We start from the raw sequence: 22,848 nt of genomic DNA on the forward strand, positions 1-22,848 counted from the left end.
AGCAACAAGCAGTTGGTATAAGATAGATTTAATTACTAATTGCACATAGTTGGGCTGAGGGTGGGTTTACTATTGTGAAATATCTTCCAAAACCGCATGATGACAGTAATTGAACTGGAAGAACATCTTGATTCATGTGTGTTATTGCCCTTTAGTGCCCTTTGAATCTGCATGGTAGTATACCAGTGATGACTTCTTTTAGTGCCTGTGGTTACATTTCCAACATGGTTTCCTTCTCAGTGGTTTTCCGTCTTTCATTCTGTATCCTCTGCAGCAAGCATTCCTATTCCGGGAACTAAATCATTTTAATTTTAAACATGATTACAGATCATTCCTAATGCATACATGGAACAAATTGTAATTACAATTCAACAGTTTGTCTCATTTTGTTCTCTTCTAGCATCATAAAAATGCAAGACCAAAACACAAAAACAATTTTTTATTTGCTTTACTTTTATTGTTAGGTGTTGCTAAGGAGAACACAGGAGTCTAACTTAGCATGGAGCAGATAGATAGCAGCTCTTAAACTTCTTAATGGATATTTATAAAGAGGCCATCATGAGGGGATAAAGTACAACAGAATACTAGTGGTTAATTATTGTGGACAGTTTTGGGACCTCAAAAAACCCATTAATGGTGTAGGTCATTGTGTTAGGTTTAACATCCTTTTGTTTAGTCAGCCAGAGAAGCGTTTGTAAAAGATTAGCGATTTATTTTGTTAATACTCTGTGTTAATGCTCTGTCTCTCCTTTTTCTCAAAGTTTTGTTTAACTTATACACAAGTGTTAACAACATATATTTTATTTGATATGTGAATCACTATTTAAGCAGTTGCTGTTGAATCTGTAACATTTTACATTAAATATAATTGAAAGTTGTAAAAGAGAAAAAATTAAAAACTGACCACTTTAAAAAATTGATTTATTAGGAAGTAAAAATATTCAAAAGAATCAGAGTAAAAAAGTTTAAAAATCACACAAATATGATTGCATATAAAAGTGACATAGTTTAAGCTTACATTCATATGTTACAGTAACCTGTTAAATTAACAAATATATCAAAAATAACATCATATAAAAGGTAAAACATTCATATTCTACAACTGACATGCTTTACTGAATTTTGTTTTGACAATAAAGGCTTCACAGTTAATTTTAATGTAGATAACACCATTTATGTCAAATATGGGTGCAATAAGATAAAAGGAGTGAAACATTTAATCAATTTTATAAATTTAGATATATAGAGCTGAATACAGTATAATACAGGACATCCACAGTTATTAAAATTTAATATTTTTTGATATTTGCTGAAGAATGTCACTTTGATCCCACCACAATTCCATGTAATCTGAAAATGACAACAGAAAATGATGAAATCTTATTTTTACTACATTTTATGATTTTTTTTTTTGTTTTCTCTTCATTATTAAGTAATACAATCCTAGCTTAATTTTATATAGATTGCATTTCTATTAAGCTTACATGTAAACAAATGTGAAATGTAACTGAAAATAAATCAAATGTATGGTTGAATATTGTCCAAAAATAATTTAAAAATACTAGTCCATCTCTCTGCCTCACTCACATATATAGTAAATAAAGACTTCAGAGTCAATCGACCAAGATTTCAACATGGCTGAACGTGTATGATCCACTGGTACATGTCTTTACAGGAACAGGAGATCTTTAAAGACAGTTTTGAGAATAAGGCAATCCTTAGGGGCCATAGTTTCCTGTCCCAAATAAAATGTGGGATATGGATAAAAAAATGTATAGGGTACAACAAAAACACAGACACAAAGAGAAATTACATTATGTAAGGGAAACTGGGAGCAGAAAATTTCAGTAGAGCATGAGAATCCATTTACAGGGAAAAGCTTGACTATACATGAATAAGGATACTTTCACTCTGCTATTATTAACTGAACAAAGTCAAATACTACAGGTATATGATTCTAAAGTTAGGTCCTACGGATTTTTGAATGCTTCTAGTACTTTCCATTAGCTTAGTTTTGATTACCTCACATTTGGAATACAGAAATTGACACCAAGTCATGGATTGGTCAGCTTCTGTTAATCTTTTGACATGACTCTTGAATCAAAAGTTCAGTATGGAGTAGCCTTGAGTCCATTAATAATTAATGCTGCAATGCATCTAAAAACACTGGCCACATAATAATTATAAAATGCTACCCACTGCCAATTGGTAGTTCAAGGTGATTTAGGTAGGAGAAGAGTAAATGCAACAGCTTACTTACAAGAAAGAACTGTCTTATAAAAAGAAGGGAGGTAGACAGATAACAGCTTATTTTCAGTAGCTCGGAGGTAAGTTGGAAGGTTTTTCCACCTGCAGAGGCTATATCTAATACTTTAAGAGACAACTTCATACGTGAAAGTTATAGAACATTTTATGCAAACTTCAACTGCTACTGTACATCAGTGTGTGTGTGTGTTTATATACACGCATGAATAACAAAAACTGTATAGGTAAAATGAAAATATCTCCATATCTGTGATGCTCCTAGCTTAGGGAAAGACTCAATGTACCCAGGCTCTTTTAAAGTCATTATCTACATTTCTACAGGTTTAATGTCAGGTACTATAAAAGACCAGTCAATTAAAAAAAAAAAAAAGTTTAATTAATAAATCAATAACTTGGTCTTTCAAATACAATAAAAATGAAAATACTGAAATGTTTTTATGTTTGACTAGCTATTAAAAATATTTTGTAGCTCTTGCCCTATGTGTACTTCGATGTGCCTTCTTCACTTCCTGTCTGCATTTTGACTACTACCAATGATAGATAGGACCCTATTACTGCTGTGAAAACATCATTTGTATTTCTTGTGAATGCCTCCTGACATAAAAGGCAAGTCATTGTTAGTGACCCAACATTGCTTAGTACATTATTCGCTTTGTTTTCATTGTAATGCTCCATTAACACTAGAATTACCAGAGTCTACGAAAAAACTCGTAGATCCGGCCCACCTTACAACCATTCTCACCTCTCTTTTGTCTTCTAAATGTGCTGATTAAGACAAGCAGCCGGCTATTCCATCCCCCACCGCTGCAGAACTCTCACTAAGTTTTCCCAGCTCATGCCTTGTTTGACTATCTGGGAGTGACTGAAGTGCTGGAGTTTTAGAGTGGAAATAATAGATCGCTATTTGGAACACACGCTTTTCATGTGTGTTCCGTTTCTACAGTAATCTGTTTAAACCCATTTTTAAAACAGAAACGTTTTTCATATTTTAGTAGTAAATGACAAAATGTAGGCATAAACTATATAATGTATGAAGCCTGAAGTCCAAAGATCAAGTAAACTCTTTCACAAAAGATTCAAGGAATAGACAACAGCTTCATTGGCATAGCAGTAAGATTTGCTGACTTGTAATCAACAGTCCCTGGTTCGATCCCCACTCACTCCTATATTTGCAGTTTTCAGTAGTAAGCTGCTCTTTTTGTTAATATTATACAGTACACACATACACTTGGTTTGCATCTGTACTTGCGCTGTTACTTAGAGTCAGATCGGGGGGAGGGGGAATGTTAGAGCGCATGAGCTTATTCAGTGCAGCAGGAATCATGCACATGTTGATCTTTTTTTTTTTCTTTCAGTACATGTGCCTTCCCTGTTTATTTATATATCTAGTGACTTTTCTGCCTGTCTCTCTATTACGCAGTGCTCTGTCTGTCTGTGTGTTATGGATCTTAAAAATAACAGTTATAAGGACACTTGTTAATGTTAATTGCAGTCTCAATTGTTAAAAAATATTTTAAAAGGAGCATCCCACATGAAAATATAACGATCTCATTAACTGACAGTGCATACCAATTTATAAATTTTATGTCCGTTTGAGGTTAAAAAGAAAACAAAATAGAACACTTTCTCCTCAACAGGGAATCAAACTCAGATCTCTGAGAGAGACAGTAAGCCTGCTGCGCTCTGAGACAGCAAATCTTACCACTATGCCACAGAAGCTGTTGCACTGTTCTTGAACCTTTTGTGAAAGTGTTTATTTGATGTTTGGACTTTATGCTTCACACATTCTATAGTTTATGCCTACATTTTGTAACATTTATTACTAAAATATGAAAAAAAAATTCTGTTTTAACAATGTGTTTACACAGATTACTGTAGAAACGGAACACACATGAAATGCGTGTGTTCCAAATAACGATCTATTATTTCCACTCTAAAACTCCACTTCACTCCCAGATAATCAATCAAGGCATGAGCTGGAAGATGCTCGTGCACGTTCTAAGTTGGTAGGGGGGTGGAATAGTCGGCTGCTTGCAGCTTGTTTTTATCAGCACATTTAGAGGACAAAGGACGCTGCCAGAGAGGTGCGAATGGTTTTAAGGTGGGCTGGATCTACGAGTTTTTTCGTAGACTCTGGTAATTCTAGTGTTAAAAAAAAAAGAAAAAAAAAAAAGAGTCACAATCAGGAAATGAACTTCACACCCCTAATGTATTGTCATCCTTCCTACCACTGAGCCACCAAAGTCAAACTGACTGATAAAACCAAAGTTGAACTGAGCAATCAGACTGCTTGGAGGAACTGGACACACACACGCACGCGCACACACACACACACACACACACACGAGTAGCATTTTAATATATAGTAGATTGTTAACAATATGCCAAAGTAACAATAAAACTTTCATAACTTATTCACAAAATTAATTAACAACCTATATCTGCTGTGTATGCATTAATGGCATTAATTAGCTTTTAAATTCTGAAAAAAATCACAAATCATAAACACTTCTTATAATACTTAAGCTGCATCTGTGATTTCCTCTTATTTATATTAAAATACATAGAATATCAATAATGTTCAGTTTTGAAACTGGGAATATAAAACAGGCTTAAATATAGTAAAAAAGTATATCATCACAAGACAAAAGACACTTACCATTCCTTGTAAACATCTACAATTTACTTATCCTGTTTATGTTCGAAATACATGAAATCCTAAAACACAGGAGTAACATTATCAGAACAAAAATTTTAATAAGATTAACTAGGAACTTTTTCTGGTGCAAGATGGCATGTTTATAAAGATGTTTTATAATAACATTGTGAAAGCCACTTAATTCAATTCAGGATCACAGGGACCCAAAACCTATCCCCAGTTGTGTTTTGCACTAGGCAGAAAACTACCCTGAAATATGTACAGTGCATCACTGGACTCACTCATGCACACATTCATATGGGGCAAATGTAGGAGTATTATTTAACCTAACTTTCAAGTCTTTTGGCAAGTGGAAGGAAAACTGGACTACTGAGAGGAAAACCTATGAAGACACAGGGAGAACATGTAGATTCCACACACACAATGTTTGGTTGTGGGATTCAAACCCGGCCTGTTGGATCACTGAGGCTTCAGCTCTAATCACTATTCTTCCATGATGCCCACTTTGCATATCACATTGTAAACTTAACCAATTACCGTTGTAATCAATAACTATTATATGCACAATCCCAGATGCTATTAAAACATTTTTTTTTCTTTACAAAACAGATGTAATGCTTACTATGATCAAGTTAAATCAGTATTACTTGTCCACTATCAAAAAGTATACCCACATTAACAAAGCACTAACAGAACAAGAAACCCTCTTCTTAGTCCACTCTTTTCATTCTTTTTCTTCCACTACTTACAGCCTATTTTATTTAATAACTTGATATGGTGTAGCAGTAAACTATTTAGATAACCAGTTATAATATGCCATGTGTGCTAAGAAAATGCCTGCTGTTCCTTGATAGCAGAGTGCAAACCAGCTACTGTGAAATGTGTACAGGAAGGAAAGGCATTCCTAGTCATCCATGTAGATAATGTGTAGTGTGCATCTATTCAGAAATAAAACACTTTAATCAACATATTTAATTACTTAATAGCTATGCTCAGACCTTAGACTACTGGGGTATAATTCAGGACTTGCAGTAATTCTGTGATGGCCCCGTCCTTTGTACATTTCACTTTCCTCCCATAGATGCTATAAATTTATAAATAATTTCAGTTCTCTGTGGTGCAGCAAAATATAAGTACCTGCAGCATATTCATATGTTTAGCTTTTAGGTATATTTGTATATAATAATTACCTATTGTGATAGCCATGTCCATCTGTCTGTCTTTCTGTCTGTATAAAACAATTTGGCCTCCCAAGGGCAAAATTTTGTTGAAATGTGGCACACTTATCCTTCAAGGAAATTTGTCAGGACCATTCAGTTTAGGTTGCAGTATCTTGAACAGATTGTGCTGTACACACTTTTAAAATTTCAAAATCTCCCAGTGAAAAGCATTGATGAATTTGTCAACTCAACTGACTTAAAAAGAAGATAACTTCTGTGTAACTTAAACAACAAATTATTTCACTGCTTCAGTTTTACCTTGACAGTGGTTACACAAACTTGTATATTCTGTAAATGTGATACTTTTTAATTTCTGATAACCACTACTGACAGCAAACAAATCCTCAATACAAGTTAATGAAATACTAGCAGACTAAATGTGCAGGTAAGAAGTTATTTGCTGTCACTGGCAGCCTGAGCTCTGTGTGAAAGTCCAGTGAGGCGTGTGCGCAAATGGCCATATTAATAAATTGCTTCTGCTTTATGAAATCTTTCCGACAGCTTGAGCGTCAGCAAAAACAAACGATAAAACATCAGGAGAACTGAGGTTCTAAGTTGTAACAGGTAAGTTAATGTAAATGATTTTCCTAACTATACAAGTACAACATGAAATCAAGGAAAATGAAAGGTTAATAGGCTATGAATGATATACCCCTTGACATAATACACAAGAGTAAATAGAATTTACTCAGTATTAACCTTACACTAAACTAACTTCAGAGCACCATTATTTACAGTTTACAGTGAATCACTATTTCACTGTCAGTATAATTTACTAAGATGGCCAGACATTACAGTGACAGGGGCAGTTCCGCCTTCAGGCTATGTGTACTGATAAATAAACTGGGACATTTTGATATTCTTCAGTTAACAGGTTGCCCATCTAATAAAACATTGCTTTGTTAAAACAAACATCCTCACAAAATATTTAGAAAAGTGCATGGGGACCCCACACCCCAGTCCTTTGATGTATAAACATATAATAGCGCTGTCAAATCTCCTATGGGTGAAAGGTTGATGAAGAACTTGTGTTATTTGAACAGCATTGTGACGAGGACCAAGAACCAGACAAAAAGTACTGCCATTTATTTGTTTCCACATGAACTACTGTGTGGAATCATAAGTGTTAATTTATATATTGTCTGATCTCTCTATGATGATGAGATAAAGCAGGAATTAAACACGTGAAGAAGGGCTTTAATGTTTGGGCAAACTGTACATGCTATGCAAGTGCCCAGGTCATAATTTAATATGAGTTCCACATCCACCTGATATCCACAATGGTCAGTGGCTGTAATAAACTTTGCCTTTCACTTTAATTATTCCCTAACATTTATCACAACTGAATAGCATTGCTGTGGTGGGCTTGTACCCTGCTCAGTGTTTATTTCAGCCTTGCGCCCTGTGCTGGCTGGGATAGGATCCAGCAGACCCCGTGACCCTATGTTAGGATATAGCAGGTTGGAAAATGACTGACTGACTGAATAACATTGCAAGTCCAATTTCAGCAAAATTACAAATGACCAGACAAGCTCAAGTAAATAAGAAATTATACACACATATACATACATACATACATTTAAGCAGTTTGAGCTACATTATTTGTATGAAAATGTGCTATATATAAATGTGGGAGTGTGTGCTTGTGAAAGTGGTCCCTACAATAAAATAGACTCTTGTCAAGACCTGTTTTCAGCCTTTTGTCCAATCCTGGTCAGATAGCCTTTGGCCCTTGAAACTAGTGCTGGGCGGTATACCGGTTCATACCGAAAACCGTTTTTTATTTTTTTTATGATATGGATTTTTCTTATACCACAACACCGGTTTAAATTGCCTAAACGACGTTCGGAACGTGGCGCAGCGGGAAACTGTTTAAGTGGGGACATTTTTCACTGCTACACCGCTAAACACAGATTTGTTGCACTGGGTCTCTTTTTCACTGCTACACCACCAAATAGAGGGCAGTAGCATAGGTATGCCGTGCGGTGAAAATGGACAGAGCTGAAAAAAATGAGTCACGTCTGTCGCCTGGAGATGCTTTAGTTTTAAAAGGTCAGATGTGTAAATACTGTTTCTATACTACTGGATAATACTGCAAGCCAAGTTGTACTTTTATTTGTTTTCAATACAGTGTAATGTACCTGGGTACTGTGTAATATTGTGATGACATGTTGACTTTATTCTTGTACTTTGTCATTAAAGTAGAACATCGTAAACTAAACTTCATCGTAAAATGAATATTTAATTTACTAGATTTTCTCAAACCCCGTCATAAGTTATATAGCACATTAAATGCTTTGTGTTAAGTGTTCCCCGAGCTTCTTAAACTGACTTCCTCTGCACTAAGAGGAGGCACCGGCAGTGATCGCCGCACAGAATCCATTCACATGATATTCATGCTCTCTGAACATTTAGAATGCCAAGATAAATACTTGATATAAATAAATACTTCATATAAATTCTAAATTTTCAGAGAGCAGGAATATCTGGGACAACTGGGTCGGGGAACACAACACAAAGCATTTAATGTGCTACATTAACTTATGACGGGGTTTGAGAAAATCTAGTAAATTAAACAATGATTTTAGGATGAAGTTTAGTTTACGACATTCTACTTTAATTATAAAGTAAACTATGAGAATAGAGTGGAAATGTCGACTTTAATCTCGACGTATAGTTTTTTTTTTTTCTTCCCTGTGTCCATATTTTTTTTTCTTCACCGTGGCCCTAATACGATTCCGTAGGGCTATACCACAAATACAATTATAAATGCAAGTTGCAGTTGTATTATTTATGTATATAGCTTAGCTTGAAGCAAGGTCCATATTAATGCATTTTGCCTACATGATAGTTCAGTTGGTAAAGATGTGATAATAATAATAATAATAATAATACATTTTATTTATATAGCGCCTTTCCCATGCTCAAGGCACTTACAGAATATAATAAAGAACGGCAGCGTATACAGTATATAGCATTGTACAAACCAGATAAATAAATAAAGAAGATTAAGACAGTGAATTCTGTCATCACCAAGATTGCACTTGTTTTATTTTATTTTAATTTGGTGAATACTGTGTAATGCACCTGGGCTTTTGAAGCCTTGAAGTAATAGTGCAACTATCAGTAATAATACAATTATTTATTTTATTGTTATTATTTATTAGTTTAAATATTATGCAGTTTAATGATGGTAAAGTTGTTTAAAAAGTCACTTTAACGTGTCAGTGGACAGAGATTGTTAACATTAACAGAAAGTGTAGTTGTTTTACAAAAAATATTTATTTATTCCTTTTCTAAGACATGTTCAATGCAATACAACTTTTGACAAGCACTTCTGGATATTTTCCTAAGTCTAAATACCTCTTTGGATGGTTGAAAATATGTTGTCAAAATTATAATTTAAGTTTTTGCAAAATTTGTTAAATAAAAAGGTTCTATATTTTGACTGCATCTGTCATGCAATGTGATTTCCTTCTCTTCATTAGTGCCACCCCCTTGAAAAGTATCACTTTATGGGGCAATGCAAACCTGTATTAATACTTGTGTGTACATTAAAATGTTTTTTTTGTACAATGTACAATGCTCTTGACAGTGGAATAGGTTATTCTTAGCCAGTAATTGCAGTGGAAAATGTGTTTAACATCCACTCATGCATAGGAAAAAAATACCGTCAAATACCGTGAAACCGGGATAATTTAGAAAAATACCGTAATATAGAATTTTGGTCATACCGCCCACCCCTACTTGAAACCCTGAAATGGATTGAGAAGGTTCAAAAACCTATTTATTGAACTTAGTCCATTAGGGCTACAGTGCTTGCACAGTCCTCAAACACATCTGAATGTTAAACTATATGTACATTTCCTAACTTATTTATACTGTGGAACCCATATTTATTATTCTTTTACTTTTATACTCAGTAGCTGCACAAGAAAATTAAAAACTTTGTTCAGATAGTAAAAAAAACTGTCTTCACCGAATCTGAAGTCTGTAAATAGAATACACTAATGTTGTTCACATGTGAGATTAAATAATGAATTATTAAATTACAATATAAAAATTATAATATTATAAAAATATTAACAAGGTATACAGTATTATATACTTGGTCTTTATAGAACAATGCATGCAGCAAACTATTTGTTTGAGAAGATTTATGGAAAGATAGCTTTTTGTAATTTTACAATGTGTGCTGCATTTCCCTTAATTTCTAAAACCCTGTGAGTAAAATAAAAGACATTGAAAATTACTATAGGCAAATATCCTATTAAAAGTATTATAATTTACAATTTCAAAACGTGTTATTGCAAAAGTATTCAGTCCCTTGACTAAATTCGTTTTAGTGAATACCAAAAGTTATACAAAGATTGTCTTATCTGGACTATCATTTCAAAACACTGACCCTGAAAATTATTTTTAATGTGTGTTGGATGTTAAACATCTCTGCAGAGAAAAAAAATCCCTGTATTGTGTAAACCACGTTCACACAAAGGTAAAACAATTGCCCAATACTGATACAATTTTCTCCACCCCTGAATCATTACTGTTTTATACATATTGATAGATGAAACTTTTCAGTACTTATAAATGGTAATTTCTCCTTTTTGTTTAACATATATTTTAGAAAAACTGGGGTATAACATAACAGTTACTACTTACAATAAGGAAGCAGGCACCCAGCATTACAGCTTTCACTTTAACATCAAGGTCCATTGGAAATTGTACTCCAAAGTTATCTGCATTAGTATATGCTTCTCTTAGAATTCCACCCCACTGCTTAGTAATCATCCCAACTTCAGAATTTCCATCAAGAGACAAAACCTGCACACACACAAAACATTAAAAAAAATCAACACAGATTAAACTGAAAATATACAGTTTCTGTCAAGTTTATCACAAAATTTAGTAGCAATTTGCCACTGGCAAATGAACATCCTGTGAGAATGTTTGTTTTATCTAAACGCATTTATCTACCAAATTTATTTCATGAAAGTTATTTTAGACTTAATCATTTAATTCTATAGATTTGTTACCTATGCCTGTGTACTCAAATTGTATTTAACATTAGTTTGCATATTTTACCACTTAAGTGTAAAATTATACTAGTGTTCTTTAAATAAAAAGCTATGGTTTCATTCCAAAGTTTGGTACCTTAAAATTAACATCAGCACAACATCTGCAACCACAGCATGGACCCTGTATTTTTAGAACAGGTTCTCTGTTTTCATTTTGTATCGTGAATTTAGGGATAAATGGATGCCAGTTCTGTACAACATAACCAATAGGCGTTCCTGGTGGTGCATGTACTTCCAGCTATGAAATAGAAGAAAAATAGTTTATTAGCTTCAACAGTGACAAGACCACTTCACAGCCAAGGTGCAGTATGCCTATTTTCTCTACATCATATTCTGACACCATGTTATACTTGATGGAGAGCTGAACAAACAGACTGGAAAGACTTGAGAAGTCATATGTTTTCTACCTCTAAAATGCTAGAGCACAATATATCATAATATAGAATATATCAAGTATCAGGCGCCGCCGAGAGTGGCAGCCTTTGCAGCAGCTCCGTGTACGACTTTATTTTTCTACCTTTTATTTTTCTCTTTTTTATTATTTTTTTATTGATCACTCCCAGTTCTTTTATGTGGATTCGTTCCCTGGACACTCTTTTGTGAATTTCCCCTTGGGATTAATAAAGTATCTGTCTATCTGTCTGTCTATCTATCTATATCAGACTTAACTGATCTTCACATTAGTACCATGGGATTATACACCCTGTATGGACACTGATGATTTGTTAGCATTGGAAATTAACATGTATGCCCATATCCATAGACATTAAAGAAGAGCCCTCTTTGATTTCAACAGTGGAGTATAGAAGAGTATTATTCAAGAATGTTGCCATTTATTCCTTTTAGAAAAATACTCATTCTACTCATACATCCTGTCCAGGCAGAATTGGCACAACCCAAGATTTATCACTCACTCTTATTTGTTTCCTTGAGCTATGCAAAGTTAATAGCAGTCAGAAAAACCAGAGATATGCCCTTTTTTTTTTTTTTTTTTTTTTAAATAACACTGACATCAATTCATTTCAAAGAAAGACTAAAAACAGTAGTAGAGAGAATGGGTACATTAACACTATAATTCCTGAAGCCTACAAAAAAACTCTTAACCCTTTGAAGCACATAAGAGAAGTACACATCAGGTGATATTAATTTGTGGAAAAATATATGCAAACAAGCTAATAGAATCAATTTATTCCATTTTTAGAAGTGACATATGCATAATGTCATTAAAAAATTATGGGACGTATTTGTCCCTATATGCGCCAAGGTCATGCTTCCAGTTATTACTTGTTATGAAAATCAACAAAACAGTTTCTGTCAGATATATAACATAAATGAACATCACACACTATACATACATTGTCAGTTCTGTTTTCAATTTTCTTTTGTGCACAGTAATAACATCTTTTGCGTTTTTCTGTCTTTTTCATGGCATGTTCTGGTTTGCGAGGGTTTGTTGCCATTTGTGTACGCCTTTGTGTTTGGATATTTGTCGGAATACTTCTCTGTCTGCAGGAGAAATCAGATATCGGTGAACGTGCCAATGCTGCCCGAAATTCAATCCGCTTCATCGGAGTGTCATGGAAATGGTATATTTCATTGATCTTCAGATAAATTATATATGCATTATTCACAGAAATGTCAACCAAATCAAAGAAGATGCGAATGTAATATTTTATTCTGGCTTTCCCGTCAACTTCATATGTCACCTTTGTCTGGGCCATAAACCCATATGTTGATTACATTTCTGAATTACCAAAGGGCAACGGACATCTACTTTATTAGGTGATCCTGCTACTCGTCTCTTCACAGTGATAGTAGGAATTGGCGAAATGAAGTTGCTCAATATCACAACACTTCTGCGGTCATTCCATTTCACACAGGCAATGCCACGACTGGAAGCAGCAGAAATGTCCCCTCTTTTCATGTTTTTATCAATTGGCAGGCAGTTCGGCATATTTCTCCGATTCGCACGAACCGTTCCACAAGCTCGTATGTCCTTTTCTGCAAGGATGTACTGCAAATTCTGAGAGTTGAAGAAATGATCAAAAATACTTGGCATCCTGTTCTGGGTAATGATTCAGTAAGGTGCAAGATTACTGACTCTCCCAAATTATGTTCCACATGCTGTGCTTTCTTGCCAAGATATGGTTCAAATTGATATAAATATCCAGTACGAGCATCACATCTGCACCACATTTTGAAGCCCCATTTTATTGGTTTGCCTTTTACATATTGGCGCATAATATTGTGGCCTTTGAATTTGATCACATGTTCATTTATGGACTGTTCCTCACTTATGCTGAGTATGTCCTGAAAGGCTGCATTGGAATGAACAATAAGTGGGTGCACTTTCCATGCTCGATCATAAGGATCATGCCAACCATTGTTATCAATAAAATGCAGAGCTGCTCGAACAGCCTCGAATCACTGCAAAGGCATAACTTGAGCAATATATGGCACTGCCATGTCGGGTTGTGTGGACCAGTAGGACCGTAATGATGGCAGAACATGGTAACTCATGACCAAATTCATACCAATAAATGCCTTCATCTCGGCAGGTTCAATGGAGAAAGTGTTTCCTTTCTGTTGCATATATACGAATACTTTCTGGAACCAGTACTTCTTCGACAAGCTTGTCAAATTGCACAGCTGCTTGAAATATTTGCAGGGGCGCTGGCATTGCATCCAAAGTTTCTGAATCTGAGATTTTGTCTATGTTAACTTGTCCATAAGCCTGTGGTTTCTTGTCGTCTCTGAACAGAAAAGGTCTATATGACTTGCACCATGTGAAAGTTATAGGTGGACGTTCTTCAGGCACAGCACCTGTAGCAGAAGACGGAGAGGAGTTATTTGTGTCTGGCATTGTTTCAACAGCTGACCTCATCCGCTTTGGACGGTGACCAGAAGGACCAGGAACAGCAGGTTCCGGAGAAGTAACTGCGGAAGCATTGTCACTTCCCGAATTTTTGTCATTCACTGGTGGTTCAATAATTACATCTGTTCCAATCTCATCAGCATCACCTTCCAAAAATTCTTGATCTTCTGTATCAATTACCAAGTTAGTCTCATCCCCGCTGTCATCAGCATTCAAATATTGGATAATTTCGTCATCATCAATATGGAAGTGTCATGCCATAACGGAATCTGAAGTAGAATGAGTGAATCACACCGCTATATCTAATCGACACATGCAGCACATTGGGACAAATGTGTCCCTTCAAAGAATATCATGTAATGTTATATGTATGTACACATATTTTGCAACTTTACATTGATTTTTAGCATCTACACAAATGAATTCATAAATCTGACTGAAAAAAGATTAGAAGTAAATTTTATATTTTAAAAAAACTCACCTGAAATATCTAGCACGGCACACCCGAAAAACGAGCACTGTTTATTTGTCACGAAATGGTGGCTTGAAGCACGTGGACAATATAAAGGACCTTTTGCAGTGGTCTGACACCTGTTGGATCCATTACAAAATATTTTGCATCATTGTGTGTGTAAATAAACTACAGGCATGCATTTTAATATTTGTCCCGTATGCTTCAAAGGGTTAATCCCTTTGCACCTCTCCATCAGTGCCTTTTGTTTTGTAAATGTGTATATCAGCACAAGCAGCCTGCTGTCCCATCCCCTGCCTTAATGGAACTCAACTTTTTGTCAATTAGGGGCAGCCGAAGGGACCAATGGAGCGCGAAAACACACCGGAACGGGGTTTAAGGCAGCATAATAATGCTTTTCTCTTTTCATCACTAGAAAAAAAGAAAGAAAAACATCCTGCACCTAGAATTCCACGGCAGAAAACATTGCTCCGTCCCATGAAGAAACTTCCATGTTTTCGTCCGTCCAGCTCTGACGACATCATTTCCCATTGCCCTCCCAATCACCTCACCTTCTACTTACGTCACCCCTTCCTTCCACCTACTTCCGGTTCAAATCATATCAATTGCTCTGTTTGTATGAACTCATTTGTCGACTGTTATTTCAGTGCATATGGACTTGCTTGGTACTACAGTACACTGGGACGGTTCCTCAACCCTTAACCTGTTTTCCTCTCACATTTATTTCTTCACAGATTGGCGGGATTCTGTTTGCAACATGTCAGAAGAACAGGACCTAAATACCGTGTTGGGGTTGATCATAACGGAGATGCGCTCCATGAAGGTCAAGCTCGGAGAGACACGAACAAAGCTTGCAGAGGCACGGATCTTGGCAGCAGACGTGGTAAAGCTAGAGGTTACGCAGCCTCCCCCCTCCAAAGCACCCCCCCCCCCCAATTTGGTACCTTTTTCTGCATCAGTGAGTCCTATATCTTAGTTTTTGAGAGAGTAGCCACTCGAAACCAATGGCCAAGGGCAGACTGGGCGCACATACTCACACTGTACCTCAAGGGTGACGCGCCAATTATGACACTGTGAGGGCCAAAATATCGCTACGGACCTGGAGGCGAGAGACTGGTGGCATTGGAAATTCAATCTGAACTGGCCAGCGATGGCCCAAGCATTTGACATCTGGGGTAAGATGAGCTGTTGGTTACGTCCGGACGTAAACAACGCGAGGCAGGTGGTGGAGCAGCTTGCCTACGAAGCCCTAGTTAATGCCATGCCAGACCACTTCGCCCAGCAGGTCCGAAGGCATCCTTACAAGTACATGAACTCCCTCATGGAGGTGACTGAAAGACAACAGGTGGTTGCCGACTTTGGGGGGTTCAGAATGGTCTACTTGTGGAACCCGACAGGTACATGTCGCTATTTCCAAGCCAACCTGTTGCACCTCAGAACCTCTGGCTAAACCTAAACAGAAAGTACTTAGTCTTCCCCGTTGTTTCAAGTGAGGGGAGCTAGGACACATCACCACCGCTTGTCCGCTGACCGTACAATCAATGGACTGTAACTGGGCAAAAGGAAAAAGGTATTGTGTGCTGTCTAACCCCTTATCCGTACCTTATGCAGCAGTGGTCTCTGTGAATGAACAGTGGGTGATTGCTATGCTAGATTCCGGCCGTTTTATCTTACCGCGACAATTCTTGAGAACCAAAACCAGTGTGGCTTGTATGCATGGGGAGACCAGATATTATAAGTCCGCCAAAGCTTTTATAACTTGGTAGGGCATTCCAAAAAAATTGGTGGTTGCAGTACTGCCTGATCCTCCTTACCCAGTTATATTGGGACAAGAACAGCGGTATAGATACTACTACCACTAGTTTGCCCGGGTTGGGCCTTGTAATGGATAAGCCTCTTGCTGAACAGGCTGCCCACACACTGTGTTTACTGGCGACTAAAGAGGATGCCGAGTTTCAAGACCCCGAGTCCACATTTCCGGCACTCAACCTTGAATCAACCCCAGGCGAGGTCACGGGACTCGAGGACCCACCTCTTAAGGTCAGCCCCGATCCCTTATCGGCATTAAATATCCGGTTTAGATCTACGGTTGCTTCATTCAAAAGGGAACAGTGGAATGATGATTCACTAAAGTTTGCCAGAAATGCAATAATTTCTGTTGATGGGCAATCCACATCTAATCCCATACCACTGGGACCCTACTTTGTATTGCAAAATGATCCGTTTTATTGTGTAGTGGAGCATGAGGGCAAGGTCCCGAGAACCATTTGGCGGGAGGTCTGCAAGCTAGCACATGCTCACCTCCTATGCGTCCATTTGAGAGCCGAGAAAACAACAGAGAGGATTAAACTCAGATTCTTTTGGACTGGGATAAACAAGGAGGTCCGCCGATTTTGTTATTCCTGCCCGGAATGATATCTTCGACAGAAATCCCGGAGGAACAGAGCTCCTCTTATCCCTCTCTCCTTAACCAATATTCCCTTTGCGAGAATCGGTATAGATCTCGAGGGCCTCCTGGGACCCTTGGCAAGAGGTCGCAAATACATATTAGTGATGGTGGATTATGCTACCCGATTCCTAGAAGCTGTCCCTTTGCGTACAGCCAGCTCAAAAAATAATTAATTTGACGCTTACCCGATGCCCAGAGTAGACTAACTCCTTGATAGGCTAGGGAATGCACAATACTTGACTACTCTTGACATGACGAAGGGATACTGGCAAATTCACTTAACGGAGTCTGTAAAAGAGAAGACCGCATTTAGCACTAGTGGACACTGGCAGTATAAAGTCCTTCTATTTGGATTGCACGAGGCACCAGCAACCTTCCAGTGTCTGGTAGATAGAGTGCTAAAGCTCCACAATGCCCAATTTGTGCTGCAGGTTAATACCGTCTTGTTGACACTCGTCAGAGCCAGACTGCAAAACATTTCTTCGGGTTAAACAAGGCCAAATATTTAGGCTATCTAGTGGGCAGGGGGACGATTAAACCCCAGTCTTCTAAAGTAGAAGCCATCATCAACTGGCCCCGTCCGATATCCAAGCAGCAAGTACAAGCTTTTCTCAGTTTAGCGAGTTACTACAGCTGGTTTGTTCCTCCTTTTTCGGAAAGAGCTGCACCCTTGACTAATCTTACAAAGAAAAGGTCCCCTCTTCACATGGTGTGGGATAATTAAACAGAACTTGCATTTTGTAACTTAAAGTAGGCCCTTACTTCGGCACCTACTGTATATTAAAAACTCCTGACTTCTGTTCTCCTTTTATCCTCCAGAACGACACTTCGAACACAGGTCTCGGTGCCGTGCTGAGCCAGGGCATCAATGGTGCCGAACACCCCGTGATGTACCTGAGCTGGAAACTGCTTGACTGAGAGACCAGGTATCCGGCGATAGAACGGGAGGCCCTGAGGATTAAGTGGTCAGTGACCCAGCTGCAATACTACCTCTTGGGCCGAGAATTCACCCTGATCACCGACCATGCTGTTCTACAGTAGATGGCTGTGCATAAGGAGTTGAATCCTTGGGTCACTAGATGGTTTTTGGATCTGCAGCCGTATAAGTTCAATGTCACTTATCGCCAAGGTACTCTCCAGGCTAATGCCAATGCCCTTTCTCGGATAGTTGACCTCTCAGTTCGGTTTGGGTCTGAGCAGGATGGCTTTAGCACACACGTGCACTTAGGGGGCAGCCGAAGGGCCCAAAAGACACGTGAACACACACCAGAGCGGTGTTTAAGGCAGCGTATTAATGCTTTTCTCTTTTCATCATCACTTTTCTCTTTTCATCACTAGAAAAAAGGAAGAAAAACATCCCGCACCATGAATTCCATGCCAGAAAACATCACTCTATCCCATGAAGGAACTTCTGTGTTTTTGTCAGTTCAGCTCTGATGTCATTTCCCGTTGCCCTCCAATGACATCACCTCCGTCACCTTCTAGTTACGTCACCCCTTCCTTCTGCCTACTTCATATTATATATATATATATATATATATATATATATATATATATATATATATATATATATATATATATATATATAATTTGCTAGAGAAATGGTGGAAAATACATTTTTTAATTAAGCCTTGTTTCAAATAGGTACATTATGGAGAAATTAAACAAGCTCGTGACAGCTTGTAATTAGGAGAAGCATTTTATTTTATGCCATATGTATTATGGATACATATTTTTGTACATATTTTATTAAAGTATGTATTTTAAGGAAATTTTGTTTATTTTAGTATGTTTATGGTCACTGAGTAATAAGCCTACAGAATTTCATTTTATTAATAAAAAATGAACAGTTAACACCTGTAGTCGATAATTATAATTTAATTATAATTTTTATAAACTAATTATAAAAAATACACTTTGATATAGAACATAAGGTTTCTATGCGCCTGGTTATGCAGGAGTTTAGCGTAAAAAGTGTTTTAAAGGGATAAAGGAAAAAAAATAATCAGAAGCAGTATCAGAATTGTGGATCAAGAAACATAGAAATCGGTGATTGGTATTTGCCTTTAAAAAAAAAAAAAAAAAAAAAAAAAAAGACTTCTGAAAGTCTATCTCAACTCTCAACAAAATAAAAGAAACAAACTTTTAGTGAAAAAGATTATAGACTTTGAATAGCTCTTCTTTATTACAGTTTCCTTTACTGTTAGTAACATGGTGAAAGATGAAAAACTAATTCTGTATGACAACCCTGCTAAAAATCATGACAACGCTCTTGTCTACTAGAGCACTGCAAATGTGCAGAACTCACTACTGATTTATTTCTCCAAGTTTGCTTTTTTACTCAGCTCAAGTACAATAAACTACCAAAATTTTCTTTATCAAATAGCAATTACTCACATCTTATCCCATCTTTGTGGTAGCTGTTTCAATTTTGCAGTTTCATCCTGGCTGCAAAGTAAAGTGTTACTCAATTTTTTTTTGTGTGTGAGATTATTTGTTGCATTTTACACACACACACATTTCTATATTAACAATGCCACCAAAGTGTCCCCACACATCACATTTACTTTAGGATTATTAGTTACTTGATATTTTCCTATTTCCTAATTTATTCTTCATGATATCAGGTATTTTATTTGGATAATGCATCTGACAGTGTCATAGAGACAAATGGATTTCTTATCAGAGACCACGGTGAAGTGTGCTATTAATCCACCCAAGCTGGTAGAAGCAGTTACGAGCTGTATGTACTGTAGCTTCCATTATCAATTAAGTTTTCCTGTTACTGAGTCAAAGTGAAGCAAAACATTATAGACAAGAACAATAACCTGTTTCATGTACAATTTTTAAAAAAAGGCAACTAAACACACAGACATTCTCCTATATATAACCTTTTTGAAAAACATTTAGGAATGTGTGACACTTTACCTCCTGAGGACAGCAAGGACAGCAAAATCCTCCACATCTGAGAGGTCTCCTTACTTCAATTACCTCTTGGTTAAAATTATCCATAATCTTTATCACAAAAGAACGTAGAGGTCCACAACAGCATCTGTTGCAAAAGTCATTTTCTTCAGCAGCAAAAAAAATTTTTTGCCCAAGGCTGTTTTTAATCTCATATTTATTATTGAACTGAAGACCAAAAATGACTGAAATGAGAAATAAAAAAAAAGTCCTTTTTAATAGAAATGTTAGATTTTCAGTTTTAGAACCTAATTTTTTATGATTATAAAGAAATTGATTATTGACAGTTAATGTTTATGAGGATATTATTTTTACAACTTCATGTAAACTAACTACTGTATATTCTCCTGAAAAGAGTTGATGAATATATGCTTCAGTTACCTTCTGCGAGTTCTATCTGCTGATGAATAAGCACTTGGTCAATCTGTAGAAAACAAATAAATAAGACAAAAATTAGGAAAATGAATAGGTAAGCAAGTTTTGATTGTTTGTATATTAACTTAATGTACCAGGATGCCAAAAAGCCTAAATCTTTTATATTCTAACAGTGCTTCCTGGAATTTGTTTTTTTTTTTTTATTTCTGTTTGTGAAAGAAGCAGTTTGACCAGAGATTCATGGGGATCTGATGTTACAAATAAAACTTGTTAATTTGACCTGATGAAAGGAATTTGCAGTATAAGTATGGATTTTCTTTTATCACCATCTTCTAAGATCATGGCTGCTCATTCTACCCATGAACCTCCTTAGTCAGATCAGCTTTCAAGTTAGCCTCAGACATAATAAAAGAGGGACTTGATGCTCAAAACAGGAACCTAATGATATGAGACTCACAAAGCCACTCCACACCACTGCATGAGAAGCCTTATTTCTAAGTTGGACTATCCCTATGTCACCCTTCAGTTTTCATGAAAACAGGTGCAACTGCTTTTTGAGCAATGCTAGAAAACAGCATACCAAACCGTATGCCAAGTCAGTTTTATTTATCTAGGTACAGCTATATGTTCTGGCTTTCCCCAGGTATTCCTGCAAATGTGCACTGTAAATTAAAATGAGAAAAATTGTGTTTAAACTAAATACAAATTCATTATGAGATCTTACTCAACTTTGGGTTTATGACTACTAGTTAGTGAAGTACATCTTTGAATAAGACAGTAGCATTGCGATGGTGGTGTAATGGTGAGAGATTACGCTTGTGAATTTATATTTTTCATATGAACATTCGAATCTGAATTATTGGCTAATTTGACATATACAAAGCTGAAAGGACTAATAGGATGGACTACTTGCTTGCTCACCACTGGCATTCATTTCAAACCGCTACAAATTTAAAAACCAGTATATATATTTCAACCTTTTTAATTAGTTTGTTAAAATATATTTATTCTTCAACCAATTAAAAGATTCAGACATTTAGGAAAACATGTACATTTAATAAATCCTAGGGTGTTCTCAGAGGCATGTACCTTTTTCACTTGGCCCTATACAGACACTCCTCATTTAACGACTGAGTTCCATTCTTACGACTAGGTCGTTAACCAAATTGGTCAATAAGCAAGGAGCTGCCCCTTACAAATATTTCAAGCATAAGGCATGCTGCCATTTGTGTCAACCATCTGATATGAGATGATTGATGCTGAGACGCTGCTCTGCTGTTTGGGTCAACCATCTGATGTGGGATAAGATGCTTGATGCTGAGATACCGCCCTGCCGTTTGTGTCAACCATTTGATGTGGAATGAGAGGCTTGATGCCGAGATGCTGCTATGCTGTAAGTGTCAAGCATCTCATCTTGCATCAGGTGGTTGATACAAAGACACCTCACTGCTGTTTGTGTCAACCATCTGATGCGAGATGAGCTGCTTGATGCTGAGAAGCCACGCTGCCATTTTCACGACCAAAGTTCTAGTACAGTGTACAATACCAAATGGTTGGAGAGCTGGTTGTAAGTCTGCACGGTCATTAAACAGGTTGGAGATTGAGGAGTGTCTGTATTCATATTACCTGAATGTTCACGCCTTTATACTATTAAGTGTACTACCAAGAAAAGAGACCAGAATGTACTGTCTGTTTTGTAAATTTCCTTGAATAAAGGCGTCGACCAAATATTGCTTTCTCTGCTATACATACAGTATGCTGTATACATACATCAGCCACTTTATTAGGTACACCTGTTCAACAGGTTGTTATTACAAATTTCTAATCAGTCAACTCAATGCATTTAAGCATGCAGACACTGTCAAGGTGACCTGCTGAAGTTCAAACCGAGCGTCATTACATGGGGAAGAAAGGTGATGAAAGTGACTTTGAAGGTGGCATAATTGTTGGTGCCAGATGGGCTGGTCTGAGTATTTCAGAAACTGCTAATCTACTGGGATTTTTACAAACAAACAATCTAGAGTTTACAGAGAATGGTCCAAAAAAGGGAAAATATCCAGTGAGTCTCATTCTCTGGGCCCTGTTTATGCCAGAGGTCAGAGGAGAATGGCCAGACTGGTTTGAGTTGATAGAAAGGCAGCAGTAACTCAAATAACCACTTGTTACAACCGAGGTATGCTGAAGAGCATCTCTGAATGCACAACACATTGAACCTTGAAGAGAAAGGGCTATAACAGCAGAACAGAACCAAAATTGGACAACAGAAGACTGAAAAAACGTTGCTTGGTCTGATCAATCTTGATTTCAGCTACAATATTTCGATGGTAGGGTCAGAATTTGGAGTCAACAACAAGAAAGCATGGATCTATCCCACCCTGTATCAACAGTTCAGGCTGATAGTAGTGGTGGGAGATGTTTTCTTGTCGAACTCTGGGCCAAGCATTTTTTAAATATCACAGCCCGAGTATTGTTGCTGACCATGTCCATCCCT

The 22,848-nt window shown here is 36.9% G+C and overlaps 1 protein-coding gene across 2 annotated transcripts in view; it reads right to left on the reverse strand.

Annotated features, from left to right (window-relative positions):
• Positions 1 to 906: 906 nt before the first annotated feature.
• The window catches only part of LOC114646479 (phospholipid scramblase 1-like), a 101,806-nt gene continuing 79,864 nt past the window's right edge, over positions 907 to 22,848 (reverse strand). For both annotated transcript variants that reach the window (XM_051922921.1, XM_051922922.1), the window contains exons 5-10: positions 20,364 to 20,406; positions 19,947 to 20,167; positions 11,299 to 11,460; positions 10,807 to 10,968; positions 4,925 to 4,983; positions 907 to 1,350 (exon numbers count right to left, since the gene is read on the reverse strand). In XM_051922921.1, the coding sequence (XP_051778881.1) occupies positions 4,948 to 4,983; positions 10,807 to 10,968; positions 11,299 to 11,460; positions 19,947 to 20,167; positions 20,364 to 20,406 (624 nt within the window). In that variant the 3' untranslated portion in view covers positions 907 to 1,350; positions 4,925 to 4,947. The remainder of the gene's footprint in view (positions 1,351 to 4,924; positions 4,984 to 10,806; positions 10,969 to 11,298; positions 11,461 to 19,946; positions 20,168 to 20,363; positions 20,407 to 22,848) is intronic.

Source organism: Erpetoichthys calabaricus, chromosome 2 (assembly GCF_900747795.2).
Source record: "Erpetoichthys calabaricus chromosome 2, fErpCal1.3, whole genome shotgun sequence".
Classification (NCBI taxonomy): Eukaryota; Metazoa; Chordata; class Cladistia; order Polypteriformes; family Polypteridae; genus Erpetoichthys; species Erpetoichthys calabaricus.